General features: G+C 33.5%; 1 protein-coding gene across 8 annotated transcripts in view; it reads right to left on the bottom strand.

Moving 5' to 3' along the window:
- CFAP54 (cilia and flagella associated protein 54) overlaps positions 1-15,493 on the bottom strand; it is a 103,001-nt gene that overhangs the window by 18,749 nt on the left and 68,759 nt on the right. For all 8 annotated transcript variants that reach the window (XR_012053494.1, XM_030261807.4, XM_072923234.1 and 5 more), the window contains 11 exons: positions 15,190-15,312; positions 14,256-14,309; positions 12,736-12,952; positions 12,290-12,384; positions 10,575-10,744; positions 5,395-5,497; positions 3,889-4,027; positions 2,836-2,993; positions 2,454-2,639; positions 1,129-1,255; positions 680-832 (listed from right to left, as the gene is read on the bottom strand). Coding sequence is in view for 7 of the 8 variants with exons in the window: in XM_030261807.4 (XP_030117667.4) it covers positions 680-832; positions 1,129-1,255; positions 2,454-2,639; positions 2,836-2,993; positions 3,889-4,027; positions 5,395-5,497; positions 10,575-10,744; positions 12,290-12,384; positions 12,736-12,952; positions 14,256-14,309; positions 15,190-15,312 (1,525 nt within the window). In the remaining variant the exon portion in view is untranslated. The remainder of the gene's footprint in view (positions 1-679; positions 833-1,128; positions 1,256-2,453; positions 2,640-2,835; positions 2,994-3,888; positions 4,028-5,394; positions 5,498-10,574; positions 10,745-12,289; positions 12,385-12,735; positions 12,953-14,255; positions 14,310-15,189; positions 15,313-15,493) is intronic.

Genomic DNA, 15,493 nt, shown 5'->3' with positions numbered 1-15,493 from the left:
ACAGGATAAACTAAGCCAGCTTGCTGTAACAGAAGAGTCTGTTGGCAGCATCTTCTCAGTACCTTTCCATAAAAGTGAAGCAAGCGGTTCTTATGTGAACATACTTTTTGTTTGACAGTAGAAATAATGAATAGCATTGTTTTCTTTCAAGCACAGCTAAAAGACCAAAATGAGTCAACTTTTTCACATATAGGATTTGCATGTTGTGCTACAACCTGACTGGAAGCGCATTCAATACTGCACAACTTGGAGCTCTTAGCCTCTGCAGTAATAGGAGATCGTTTACACTGTCACATTTTTCTTTTATAGTGTTAACTCCAAAAAATGGCATTCTAAGAGATACATTAGAGTCTTTAATGTCTTTCTGGCTAGGATCCTCACAAACCAACACCTCCTGGTGCAAAACATAATGTTCTTAATCTTGTTGCCCACACCCTTGGACCCCTGATAACACACAGATGAAAGTAGTTCTAATCCAGTTTTTAAATTATTTGTAGAATAATGCATCCTGAACTCTTGTGGTGTGGTACTAAACACAGGAGAGAGATCTGCATATAGATACAGTGAGAAATATCCAAATTTATTCTAGTTTTACAGTAAAATGTCTCCATTTTAAGAGACATCATGCACAACATTGCCTAGGATGGCACTCAGGATGTACAAACAGGGGTTTATTTACCTATCTGAAAAAGAAGTTCAGCTTCCATATCTAATTTTTTTGTTGCAGATGCTCTGCAAAGATTCAATGCTGATTCTAAATGCCTGAGAGCATGTAGCCACTGCAAGGGGCGCCTTGCAGCTGTAGAAGCTACTTTTTCAGCTAACGTTTGTCCTAAAAAAAAAAACAACAGTTCTTTGTAAATTATTTAGTAGACAACCAATTTATGCAAAAATAAGATAATTCCTTAGAAGAAATACATATTTACTGTTACAATCCAATTCTCAAAAATTCAAGTGATTCATGGATATAAATACAAAGCTATAATACTGTTTCACTATTGTATGAGGCCATTGAGGTTTACCTAGACCACTCGAAAGAAGTCCAAGATATACCAATCAACCCATTCACAAAATAAGAGTGAAAATGAACTAAAATTTAAAAATAATAATGAGCTGTGGTTTTCTTACCAATTTTCATTTTGACTTGGGCTAGCAAGTTAATATGTGGCAGGTAGATATTCTTTGTGGGTAAGACCAGGCAAGTCAATGTACTGTCTTCTCCTTGCTGTTCAATGGATTCACCACAATCAAAGATCTATGAAAAGAGCATGCTCAGTAAAATCAAGTTGCAGATAGCAAATTAAATAGCAGTTTGAAAAATCAAGTTAGGTATTGCAAAACTAAAGTGTCTTGAAAAGAGCACTAGAAAAGGATTGCTTTACTTTAGTGTGTACTTGTCTTGCAGAAGAGTCTTGTGATGCAAACAATTTTAACGAACTCTTGATTTAATTTAGTAATGTTAGGTTTTGGTTTTTAAAAGAAAATTCCCTAAAATCAGTCTTTCAGAAATAGATCTCACAAGTAACCAAAACCCTGAAAAGAAACTGTCATTTCTACAAAGAAATCTGACACCCAGCAAAGGCCGGAAAAGAAAAAGAAATTAGTATGTAGGGGCCAGTCAAACCTTTCATTCATAGAGATAAGACAACGGGCAGACATTGTAAAGTGCCAAGTCACTTGAAGGTTAGCAAGTCTCACAGTTGGAAGTTTGAGTCTCAAGTGATTCATATGATTATTACTTAGGGAAATAAATATTTCAATGTATTAAAGTTCTATTTTAGAAAATATGAGGAAAGAGTTTGATCTAAAAACTTTTCTCTATAATCTGTACCAATTTAAAATAAAAATGCCTATCTATTTTTGGATCCCAAACAGGTAAATGGTTTAGTGCTCTCACAAAGTTAATGTCTTTAGATTTATTTTTTTAATTACATATTTAAATTTTTACATGGAAATTATTTCTTCATATCAATTGTAACAATCCATCAACCTAAAATATCATGCTACTTTAAATAGATTATCCTGATTCAAATTATTCTAAGACACAGAGCTAAGTTCTTGGATGCTTAAGAGTTAGGAATTTAATGAGATCTACATTCTCCCTGAGGTGTTGAGTATGAACATGTCCCTCATTGCAAATGGGAAAAGTGAGTGTTCTGCAACTCTTTAGAAGTCAAACTACCTATTTCTTTTTTCATATCTGGATGTGTATTTTGCAACTATTCAGTATTTTTGAATTCTGTGAAAACACCAGACTTCACATGTGAACATGCATGATGAGTATGGATAAAGAGTTTGGTAAGATGAATGACTTCTTTACACTATTCTAATGGATTTAAAACTGAAGTGATCAGTTAATAGGAGTAACCCTTCTTAATAACTGATAAAATAACTTCCAGGATAAATAATTAAGGCTGTTGGAAGAATTTGGAAATGCACCATCATGTACTCACTGCTTTAATGGCAAGCTCATGCGCCAAAACAAGCAAGTTTAATGGTTCCACTGCAGAAGGGCAATGTTCTGAGTCTTCTACAATTTGCAGTGGCAGTATGTCTGCCAGTAGAAGCATACTTTTCACAAGAGTCAAAGAAGCTGGCAGGGAAATAAATGTATCCTCTTGGAGTAAACTGATGATATTCTGTTTGGACACAGACAACATAAACCAGAGTTGTTACTATATTCCTGTCTATTTATGAGGACAAAAAACACAATGTGAAAAAAAAAATCTATTTTACAGGCACTATTTCAAACTTATTTAATGCTGCCATCAGCTGTTCTGACTACACAAAAAATTCATCAAAGAAAAGCAAACATTTTTTCCTTTGTGTTCAAACCTGCAAAAGCAGTTTAATGTCTGCCACAGGACGTTTTTCTTGCAGGTCAAGAATAGCAGCTTGCACCATCATTTCAGCCTGAGCCTCAATATCACCAAAGGCTTCTGCCTCTAATATTACTTCTTTTATCACACTTCTGCGCTCAGCCACATCATTTCCTTAAAGAAGAGAACATATGAATAGTAAAAATACAATAGAAAATATTTATTATGTGTTCTACTGTTCTTAAGTATTTCTACACTAAAAAGTTACAGAAAATATGACATTTTGAATTCCACATTGCACATGTACCATTTCATCAATTTTGTGTCAAATTTACTTTTAAAAGAAAGGAAAATGGCTTAGTTTCTAAACAGCAATACGTGTAAGTTCATCCAAATGCATGCTTTTTATGCAAGCCAACAACATAAATATTAAGGTATTTGAGATCTGTTCTACTTATCCAAGCATCTGATTTTAGTTAAAATTGCAAAATAGTAACAGCCTGCATAGAAATTAACCAGAATTTATTAAGAGTTTGGCAACAGACTTAGACTGATTTTGGTACTTAAGTGAGCATCAGAATTGTTCATAGAACCAAGGAATTAATTTATTCATAACCAAACTTCAAAAAATGTACTTTGCAATATCTCTCTTAAATCCTTACAAAAATTACCTGGAACATTTTTAGGACCTATGTAGGGATATTTCATGTATTAGAGATAGAAAAAGCAAAAAATATTTTGAGACTTTTAAAACCAGAAGTACTCAGCAACAGCGCTTTTTAAAACAACCATACTTTCTTAATTACACTAGAACATTTGAAACTTTTAGACACAATTTTCAAAATATAATGACCATTAAGTGAAAATTAATATAATACTTTCTGTTTTCATGTTCTAGGAGAGACTGTCCTCATAAATATATTTTCCTTATTGGATTGAATGAATTTAATACAAATAATTGTTCCGCCACAGATTTATGTTAGTATTTTTGAACTATGAATGAGAATTGTGTCTGATAGGCTCATTTGCCCATTATAATCCCAAAATCTAAAGCAAGAAAGTACAGTACCTTTCATATCACCAACGCCATGTATCTGTGTCACGAGTGCGGTGACTAACATTGCTCGACACCTCAGCCACAAATGTACGTTCACATGCCCTTGTGCTGTTACACGGGGAGGGAATGGAACACTTTCTGTGGTGGAGTCCTAATAAGTCCCAAAAACATGAAAAATGTTACTTTCTGAGCAGCATACTTTACTACATACAAAACAATAGGGCAGCCTTGTTAAATTATTACAAACATATTACAAATAATAGTAAAATTCTAACAGAAATTTATTTGAAGATTAGATACATATTTTAATAACAGAAGGCCATTTATTATTTACATTTTAATATATATAAAATAATTTTAAGCATTGAATAGTGAACCACTTTTTATGTGGGACTCCATAAATATATCTATATACTATATTTGTTATGAAGAATAATTCATAGAGTTTGGATTTTATTCCACTCAAACAGGAACATTACACAAACTTCTAAGGCACATAAAAGCCTAATTTTAGAACAAGATCAGTATCCATTTCTGGTGCCTCAGTAATGATGAGAAAGAAATGTTAGTTTTTGATTTCTAGTTTTTTGTGTTTCTGTTGTTTAGAAACAAATATTAGTGGAATGTAGTACTACAAGTGTTTGCGAGAATTCTCAGCTCAACTCCTTGTGTTATCTTCATATATTCTAAAAACTCTTTCTATTACTAAAATTCTACTCTCCATGTTCTACTATTTGTTCCAGCAAGCAATCACTGGACAATGCACCACCTGCATTTTACTTAAACAAAAAGTCATCATGACTGATTTGCATTGATGCAAATGAGGAAAAAAATATCTATAGCTCAGTTACTGGTTACAGGACCATCCTAAGAAAAGAGAGGAGCAAGTGCAGAGAGACAGAAGTCCCTGATATGCAAGACAAACAGTGTTGCTTGTCCGTGTGAGTCAATCTAACTCGCTGTGCACTCGAGTGACTGTGTGGTGTGTGACCAACAGGCTTTCCAAAGCAGAGGTCAGAATCCCTGTGTGTTGGACAACAGAAGTCAGCTGAAATCTTGCTCCATGTGGAACACAAAATCTTGCTCCATGTGAGACACAGCAATTAAGTGAAATGGTCCATCTGGCTCTTTGAAAGAGAATTTTATTTTCAATCAGAAAATCTAAAGGACCTTAACTGAATAATACAAGATTTTCAGCTGACAGTTATTTTTTTCCTTCCTTTTTGAGGGACTTTAAACAAAAGAAGATTTTTCAGTGCTGCCATTTGAGAGTAATAGAAATAAAAACTGTAATTCCTAATTTCATATAAATTATAATGATGATTACAGAGACATTGAGCACACTTTGAGCAAGCAGGTACCCAAAGCATGTCAAAGATCATTTTTCCCCCTGGTTAATTGTAACCACATAATACAAATGACTGCTTTGTTCTAATATTATGAAAATCGCTCAATACTTAATACAAGAAAGATTCATATACAAAGAAAGATAAGTTTAAAACAAATATCCACACATACCAAACACTCCCTTCCATTCTTTTCTTCTTGAAAATGTTCTACGTCCACACTAAAAACTTTTGCACCTTGGAGAAGTCGAATTGCAGAGAAAGCCAAAGCAACACTGTGGTATAGATCAATATTATTTAAAAACACTAATTATATTTGCTACTTTATGATTTTATTAAAATAGATACTTCATTTTTTACTAAGCCAGAGATGTAAATCACCAGTTACCAATTTTGTAAGATATTATTACATTCAGACTATTTTATGAATTTGTAGGCACTGCATTATAAAAGCGCCAAAAGAGCAGTAAGAGAACAAGTTTTGTTCATAACAGACATAACCTGATAATATTTCACTGTTAGGGTGGTCAGGCATGGGAATAGGTTGCCCAGGTATGTGGTGAGTCACCATGCCTGGAGGAGCTTAAGAGACATCTGGATCCGGGTGATAAAATTTAGGGGTTTAGGGGTCACATTTAGGGGTTTAGTGGTTTAGATGGTGATGCTGGGTTGATGGTTGGACTTGATGAGCACAATGATTCTGTTATTCTATCAATAGCATGTAAGCTCAAATATATTTTGTTGGAGCAATCAAAACAGAACTCCATTATAATTTCCAGTTACACACAGAATCATAGAATCATTTTGGCTGGCAAAGACCTCTAAGATTGTCAAGTCCAACTTTTAGATCTAGTCAAATCAGAAGATCAAGACCAACCATGGCATATCTGTCTTCGGGGTAAGTTCTTTGAAATTAGAAGATGCAAAAATACTGAAAATTACAAGATATAGTAGGAGAGTTCTATATCATCCACAACTAAGGTTAATACCTTTATCCTTAAAACTTTTCCAGGCTATGCATTAATCCTTTTGTTAAATCCACATGGTCAAATACTCACAGGATCTTAGTAAACACCACCAAGGTGATGAGGCAAAACCTCATCAGTAAGAAATCACATGACATTGCATCTATTATACTCCCCACCCCATATCCTAAATGCTTCTCTGGAGTTCACTCTGAACAGCACCTTTGAAAGATACAGACACCATTAGGCCTGGTGCAGCATTCAACCCTATGTGTCAAAAAAAGATGGGCTTAGATCTCAAAATATTGTCAGGTTTCTTAAAATATAAACTACTGGGATTTTATTCTTTTTTGCTGTCTTTATAAGCACTCAGATACCCTCAGATAATGTTCTATTTTCATTACATGTACAAAAATATCTATCTACAGCAGCAGACTTTGTGAATACCATTATTTCATGATATGAAGACATCTGCAAAGCCATCATAGACAGAAGAACTTTTTCATATTAGGAATTGTTGTCCAAAGAACACACTACTCAAAATATTCTGAGAATTGCCAAAATCAATGTCTCTTTGTATTGGTTTCTCTCAATTGCACATTTCCTCTATGTCTGTAAATCTTTACTTTCATACACCTTCTCTAATTTTTGATTTTGGTTTTGGGGGTTGTTTGTTTGGAATTTTTTTACAATTTTACATGTTTTCTGCTCACAGAAACATTTTTCAAATAATTCTAAGCTACCAAAAAGTATGCCTAGCTCACTACTTAAAAGATTTTTTCAGCAGGTTAATTGTTAAAAATGTATAACCAAAGTTCTTATCTATGCTGTTTTTTTACATAGACTCTCTTTACATAAAGACTGGCTGTTATGAAACACACAAAAAAATTAGAAAATAATTAACACCTTAAAGTCCTTTTTACACTGCCAGAACAATGCAAAGCTCTTTTAATGCAAGAGAGATTCAGAGTCTGTGTGAATTTACTGCTTTTGAGATGTTCTTGACTAATGGTTGCAAAGGCAAAGATCTTGCACAAAGAACAAGAGCTGAACTACTTCTAAATTACACACATTATTCTGTCAACATATGTATAACCACAGGATGGATAACCTCCTGTTAAGATAAGAGAGCAGTTTAAGTCTTCCTGTCATTTCTGATTCTATCCTCCTTGCTGTTTTTGTGATGCAGTCCTGGATGGATTACACCAATTCAGCACAAATATACCCCAAAGTAACAATGAGAACCAAAGCCATTAATATCAGAATTCAATCCTCATGAATCTCCTTCATCATCTCTTTACCTCAGTTTTATTCAACAAAATGAAAACAGAATAAATCAATGTTGAATTTGATGATAGGTTTCTCTCTAACAATGGAAAAGGTGAAACAGGATTTGCTTATAAAAGTAAACAGAAAAATGTATAATGCAATGATATACCTCAACTGTTTTTTTCAAGAGTTCTCTCCTGAAACCAAGGCATCAAAGTTAAAATTACAGCAAAATCTGACCTTTCCTAAAACATTGCTTGAGATGCTATGGTTCACGTGTCAAATACCTTGGAGAAGGTACAGCACCTAAGAGTATATACAGGTTATTAACAAATATTAACCTAAATTCCTCAGGACCACTGCCTCAACTTAACTGCTCTTGTCAACATCTAGCAATACTGAAAATGAGGCTATTTTTACCTACATGCTTACACAAAAATTTCTCAAGTAAAATACAGACCACAAGCCCAAAGATTAATATATGCCTTGTTTTAAGTCACAATTTATTCATATAAGCAGAGAAGCACACATTTGGGTAATTAAAAAGTTTACATTTATAGGACAGACACCATGTAAGTACTCTCCTTGAGATCAATGGGATTAGTCCTATACATAAAGTTATTCTGAAGCATACATTTTTGCAAGACAGAAGCTTGTAATGCAGAAGCTTCCCTTGATGAAATTTTTGTGACCCTCTTCTGCTGTCAACAAGAGTGATGTGTCTATATATTTCCCTTGACAAAATACATATCCTTTTATCAGCTGAATCAGAAAGTGACAAGATGATCAAAATAGGAAAGTACAGCTGACTATAACAATTTCACCACTAGGTCATTTTGCCAAAGGAAAAAAAAAAGATGAATTTCTATAATATCATGCAAAGTTTGATTTCTAGGCTGGCAGGCAGGAAACATTCAGCTGTCTGAAGAAATGTTTCATTTGTATCTGAGGCAGACATATCAGCAACTTCCATGGCAGTGCAATAAAACTGCAAAAGAGGTTAAAAAACCCCAAACTCTTACTTTAGTTTTGATGGGTTTTTTCCCTGATACTGACCACTATCAATATACAAACCCACTAAACAAACACCCATCAAAAATTTGAGAGCCACAAAAAGTGATCTATACAATGTTTGACATCCATTAAAATCCTCAATATTCTAAAAAAGTTTTTTCAATCTGAGACAAGTTATAAACCCACAGAGAAACTGGTCTCTAGGATATAAACTGCATGGCAAAATGCAGGGTCCTGCATTGAAATGTCTTGCACACACTGGAACCAGTTCAGCAGGGTGAGAATGTCTGAGACAGGACTCTACTAATGCAGATTTTACCCAGCCTAGTATCAAGCTAAGATTACACATACAATATTTCACAAGTGTACATACTGCTCCTTGATTACTAGTATATTGACTTTATAAAATTCAGGAAACCCAACAGTATGATGAGGTGACTGTCAGCAACTGGTGGATTTCTCCTTGACAATTCACAGTAAATTAATCTGATTCAAAAGGCACTGAAATAGATCTCTATTTCATGATGAGAAATGTCCACAAATAACGTACATCTTCCCTAATGACATTATTGCTAAACTAATACATTCCTAATATCTGATTTTTTGGAAACTGCTTTCTTTTAAAGTAACATACACAAAACCTGCGGGAAAGGCCACACTGCAGACTGTTACTGTTTTCAGTTCAGTAGACTATACAGCACTGTGAAGCTCCTATCCTTGTTAATTATTTTTGTTGCTGTATCATAACAATGCAAAAGAAACTGTGCTATTTAAAAGGTATTGATTTTGAGAGTATTCATTCAGCAAAGAGAGCTGAGAGAAGGAAGGTGGCTTGTTTGTCACAGAATAAACAATTGTTTTTAAATTGGGTAAAAAAATCCCAGTAAGACTGATTTATCTATTAACCTGATGAGCTACCTACCACTTCATCAGCAATCTTCACCACTATTTCAACAATAAAGAAACGGTAATTTTCTTTTTTTTTTTTTTTTTAATGGTTACTGTGCTGTAAGATTTATTCTAGCAATTCTGGTGTATTTAATTAGATATTAGTAACAAATATTACAAATACTGATTACACTGTACCAAATCTCAATCTAGTCTGACAGGTGATGGTGCTACACCTCAGTATGCTCCATCTGTAGTTAGCAATTTGTACACCCAAAGATTTTTCCCTCTAATAAAAGATGAGATAAAACGAGCTTGACACTAATAAAATTATCATGCATTGTTGAACTAACACCCTTCTTACACAAATTAATGTAAAATTACAGGTATGCTAGACAGACAAACCCTCCTAGGTAAAAGACCAAAACAATGCTTGGAATTTAACATCTACAAATAGTTAATTCCTGTATGTCCATTATATTGCAGAAATGATAAAACTGTAACTTCATTAAATTCTCCAAAAGAAATCAGAATCTCGAAAGAAAATCACAGAATTTGGGAATGTTAATTTGGAGAAAATATCAGGCTGATACATAGAGATAAATCAGCCATAGAAATAACAGAACAGCATTTTAGACACTATAACTAACAGTGCTAAACAATGCTGCTAAAATCTCTTCTTTTAATGTTTATTTAAATGCTTTTTAATCCCTGTTAGTTAAAAAAATAATTTTGATGTTTTAATTTGAAACTAATAAGTACATTTAGAAAAAATGTTCCTATAGGACAGAAACACAGGGCATTCTAGAACAAAATAGAATTCCGTAGTTCAGAGATACAATTAGTGCTCTGTTGTACAATTTAAAATTATAAGAACATGCATGGTCTTACATATCCAGACTTTAACCAAAATCATGAAGATACAACTTTTTCTTTGTTTTTATGTAACACTTTATCACAAAAACATCTCACGGAGAAACTGTAACTGATTCTGCAGGCCGACTGAATCTCTGGTCCTATGATCATCTTTTAAAAAGCAAAATAAAGCAATAATAAAAAAACTAAATGTCTCTGTATCTTACACTTGTAAATATACTAATAGAGTTGTTACAGATAACTACTAAGATTTACAATATTGATGTAGTAATAAAGAAATTATTTTTTTAATCACTGTGGTGAAGGCTGTGCAAATAAGGCTGTTAATAGTATTACTTACCTGAGAGCTGCTTGATGCCTTTGCTGAGAAATAGAAGCAAGTTCAAGTTTGGCCTCAATAAGAGCCTCTAAATCTTCCACAGAATACCGAGATATGTCCCCATCATATTTTTCCTGTATGTCTTGTACAAGATAGCTAAGACTTTCTTCAGCTTCTGTCAATAAAATCCCCTAGAGAAGAACACAGGATTGTATGATTTCAAAAAGTAAAGAAACAAAAATTTTCTTTTTTCTGTGTAGCCTGCTATCACTGCATCCTAAAACAAATCAACTTAAGTGCAATATGCCTTTTCTATAAATGGAGGTGGGGTAGCAATTCTGCTTTTGTCAGGTTTTCAGAATTCTGGTGTGTTTAGTTAGATTAGATTTGTGTGTGTTTAAATCAGCAGCATCTTAACTGCGCCTGTACTATTGCCATGCATGCTTAACTCCATATTTTAAGGCTTAGCAATGCTATTCACTAATTCCCCATTCTCTATCTAATAGCTATACTTGATAATGTTATACTATACTTCTCACTATGCTTAGTAATTTTAAAGAATAAATACAATATTAAGAACATTAAAGATGTCAAAATAAGTATTAATTTCTTTATTAGCGATATTTTTACATCCTTGCGTGCAGTATGTATCCTCAAAGTTCAACTCTAATTTACAGTCTTTCTGATCAAAAAATCTGTAGGAAGCTGTAAAAAACACATCTAAAAATAAGTTAATTTTAAATTAAATCTCAATTGTGGAACTATCAGCAGAATTAAAAATTAATTTAAAGGTCTGTATCATCCAATACATTACTTTTATTAAAATTCAGAGCTCAACTTAAAAAAAAAATCACAAAAAAACCCAAACCATAAAAACTCCTCCAAAAGAATAAAGAAAAAATAAGACTAAGAAATATATTAGGCCTCTTAAACGAGCCTAATTCAAGTCAAATGAACATTTCTATTTTAGTTATTTTCAAGCTATTTTCAAATTATAATAAAACTCAAGTTTCTAGTGTATGACCTATACCAACTGCCATACAAAATCATCCTCCCTTCTCCAGACATACTTTTTATATTCGTTTGTTTGTAACAATGGCCAAAAGTAGATACTTCCAAAGAGGAAGACCCCTCTGAATAAAGAATATGTCAGCCTTTAATTTTGGTCTTTTTGTGATGTGAAAATGACAAGCATAAAATTTACAATTAAACAAAACAAAATCCAACTAAACAAACCCCCTTCAAACAAAGAAGCTAATAAGCTGTGGTATGTTTTCTTCAAAATAAAGTACCAGAAAAAGCTACATGAAAAAATTAAAATATTTCACATATGAGAATGGTAGAGAATGGATTTTTATTTGTATAGCATATCGCCCCATCAAAGAGTCTCTGACATGTTCTACAGATTGAACCTTCTGAAAGGAGATTTCAAGATTTTATCTTGACATCCCATTGTCTTTACCCTTTATGCTGCAATAGTCATACTGAGATCCGATTGTGGAAATATTTCCCACCATTTGAAAAATGATGCACCAAAAATGAAAAATGATTGCACCAAATCATGAACACTTCGCATACAGCTAGTAGACTACAGTCAAATTGGAAACAGAAATTTTTAGCCTCCTCCTTTATACCATCCTCTCATCATAATTTCTGTTACATTGAAGGCATTAGCATTATTTTTTTTGATCAATCTGCATTTTCTTAACCCTTTTCTCCTAAAAAATCAAAATTACCTTCAGCATGGCCATACTTAATTCATCTTTACAGTCAACAAGATGCACCATTCTGTCTCTTTGTTCCTGTTGTCTTGAACCCTGATCAGCATCAACTGTCAAACACATTGCAGACAAAATTTCAGCTAACAGATGCAGAATAAAAGCATTCTCAGTAATTTGAAGAACATAGTCCTTTTCTCCCTACTTACAACTGGGACGTTCAACATCAAAATAAGTAATAATGGAACAAATTAATAATAATAATAGTAGTAGAAGAATAATAGAAGAATAATAAAATAACCTTAACAAGTTTTACTGCTTATTTCAATAATGACTGATTTTTTTCAGCAACATTTAAAATTAATATTGTTCATTATATAACATATTAACTCATATGCAGTTAAAAATGAGAAAAAAAAGCTTGAAACAATACAAATAAACTTTTCCACCCTCCTTATAATTACCTTTTACATTTGATGCGGTAGTTTTGCTTGGCTCTGGCAAGCTGTTGTTGTCAACAGAGTATACATTTTTTTCAACTTTTTCAGGTATATTATTTATTGTGGCAGCAAGACAAATTATGAGATGCATTTTGGCTAAGATTAATTTATTCATCATTTGTTGGTTGCATAGTGGCACCATTGTTAAAGACAGACTCCAATTAAATGTATCTTCCAGTACCTACAAGAAGGTTAATAATTGGGATTATTTGAAATGACACATTTTACATTTTCCTTGTTCAAGACAAAACTCTGTTTCTATTAATGACACAAATCAACAATTAACATGAATAGTATTAGTAATATTCTCATTTATTATTATGAGTTGGCTTCTTTTCCAAACTTCACCCCTTAGCAGAACTTGCTACAGCCTGAGAGATTGGTTTTACAGCAGAAGGTGCATCTATGAAGTTATAGCTATCATCACTGCAAGTTCTAGTTTTCTGCATTGTATGATGAATCTGTTGTTCAAAAATCTCAACTCAAAGAAAAGTCTGCTGTTAAGAAAGGAAAAAATTCTTGTATCACAGAATTTTAGCTTATTTCATAGACACTTTGTTATTTATTATAGCATCCTTGTTTTGTCACGTGTTTAATAGTCTCACTTTGGATTAATAAATTTAGAAGTTGAAAGTCTACACAGATTTGCAAGTTCATGAGACCAGTAACAGCACCACATATACTGTGAAGTGTTCAAATCAAACGCTCAAGATAATGCACAACTTCAAAATAAATCAGAAACTAGTGAGATCAAAAGCTGTCAAGATACACTTCTCATTTCCATTCTGTAATACCAACTGTTGTAGGAGACACAGAAGCTTACTGTAAACAAGAGAGAAAAGTGGAGGAGAAAATGTAGGAGTTGTAATTGAATTTGTTTTAATGGTACAACTTTCTTACTTTCTTCTAACATTTACCTGTACCAGCTCAATGGATCTGTGAGAAGGTTAATAAAAGGTAATTATTAAAACGGAAAAACACAAAAGAAGTTAGTGATAAGTAGGTGATTTTAAATAAAATGAGAAAATTACTGTTTGGACACTGATTTATAGAGTCACCATTTTATTTCCCCCCTCCCCCCGCCAAAATAGACTTCAACCCCCATCTGAATTAGGACAAATCTATCAAGACAATTCTTGATTGATAGAGATTATAACATCAAAACCCTGACACACTCAATATTTTAGCAGGATAAACACCAGACCTTACATATCACAACAAACCTGAATACTTCCATTAGTGTGTTTTGCACAGAAAAGCCACAGATTTGTACACACCAGATCTCCCATATGAAAAATGGAGAAAATGGTAGTTGCCCTTCCCTTGACAGGTCAGTCATAACATTTAAAATTTAGGAAATATTGCTCCATTCAGAAAAATATGTCTTCTATTTACTGGATTTTTTTAATAATAGCAAGAAGACAGAGCCGTAAATACTTATGTATAGCATAAAACATTTACCTCTTTCAGGTTTTTTTTTTTACCTGCAAATTTGTAGCAATCATGAGAGATTTTGAGGAATCAAATTTCTGTAAGGCCTGTAAAATGGAAAGAAACAAAGAAAGTAAAGTGTTATAAAACCAATGAGTTAACAGAGGTGGGAGGAGGAAAATTTCCCTTCAAAGCAGCTCATTAAACTCATTTTCCTCTGCTTCACTGTATGTAACACAGAGTAAAGGAAACAAGTGTGAAGTTTGTCCAATGCTTGACAATCCTTTTTGTGACAAAATTTTTCCTACTGCTCATGCTGAATTTCACCTGGTGCTCTGTCCAGAAGTCTTTTGTCATGTCACCTACCCAACAGCACCACTCAGATAAGGGAGACCCTGGTTACTTTCATCCAGGACTAATCATTAGCTTATTTTGGTACGTGCTTGGGAAACGAGGAAAGGATGGTTATGGGGGAGGCTTACCCAACAACCTGATCTGCCTGCACAGGTATGCTCACAGTAAGAGTCCAGGTCAATTGTCAACAACTTCCAACCCTTGTAGCACAGTAGTGACCAGATAGAGGGAAAATCAAACTGACCTGGGGTGATGTGAGTTCATGGCTCTGTGGGCAGCAATAGTTTTTATGGCCCAGCATCTCCTGAGGCTGCCCTCACCCTCCCCAGGGCCCAAGACCCCATGTCAGATTTATCCACACTCTTCATGCCTGTATATGAAATCAGACATTGTTTTTTCTACAGTAGTATTTGCAGTACTCAGTGTATAAAACATATGTTTCAAAACTGGTTTCTGTTCCTGATGTTTAGTGAGAGATTTTTATATCATTCAAAGTCTACTATTTGATTCATCTATTGAAAGAAATTTAGGAATTTCTTAGGAACATGTAACAACTTGCAGATATGGAGTATGTGCATCTTCATGAAGAAAATGGATTGTTACAGCTCAATCTCATACTTTTCTGGTGTTTACCTGCATTTGTTCAGTATATCTGTATCCTGCTGGTATTTTCCATGGAATTCTCACTCCCGAAATAAGCAAAGACAACTCATGAAAGGCCTCCGTAAAAAATCCTATATCTGCAAGCACTTTAATCTATGAAAAAATAACATAGCCTTTGATCTGAATGTTATTCATTATTCTTTTTGCACAAAATAAAACGTATTTAAAGGTCACTTTCAAATAGATTTGGCTACCAGAATAATACATTGATAGAGAATGATCTTCAATGGAAAGAAATCTTTCACATATTATAGTGAATAATTTCAAGAATGGG

This window comes from Taeniopygia guttata, chromosome 1A, assembly GCF_048771995.1.
Source record: "Taeniopygia guttata chromosome 1A, bTaeGut7.mat, whole genome shotgun sequence".
NCBI lineage: Eukaryota > Metazoa > Chordata > Aves > Passeriformes > Estrildidae > Taeniopygia > Taeniopygia guttata.
Note: the sequence above shows the minus strand (reverse complement) of the source record. Positions and strands in the feature narration are given on the sequence as shown.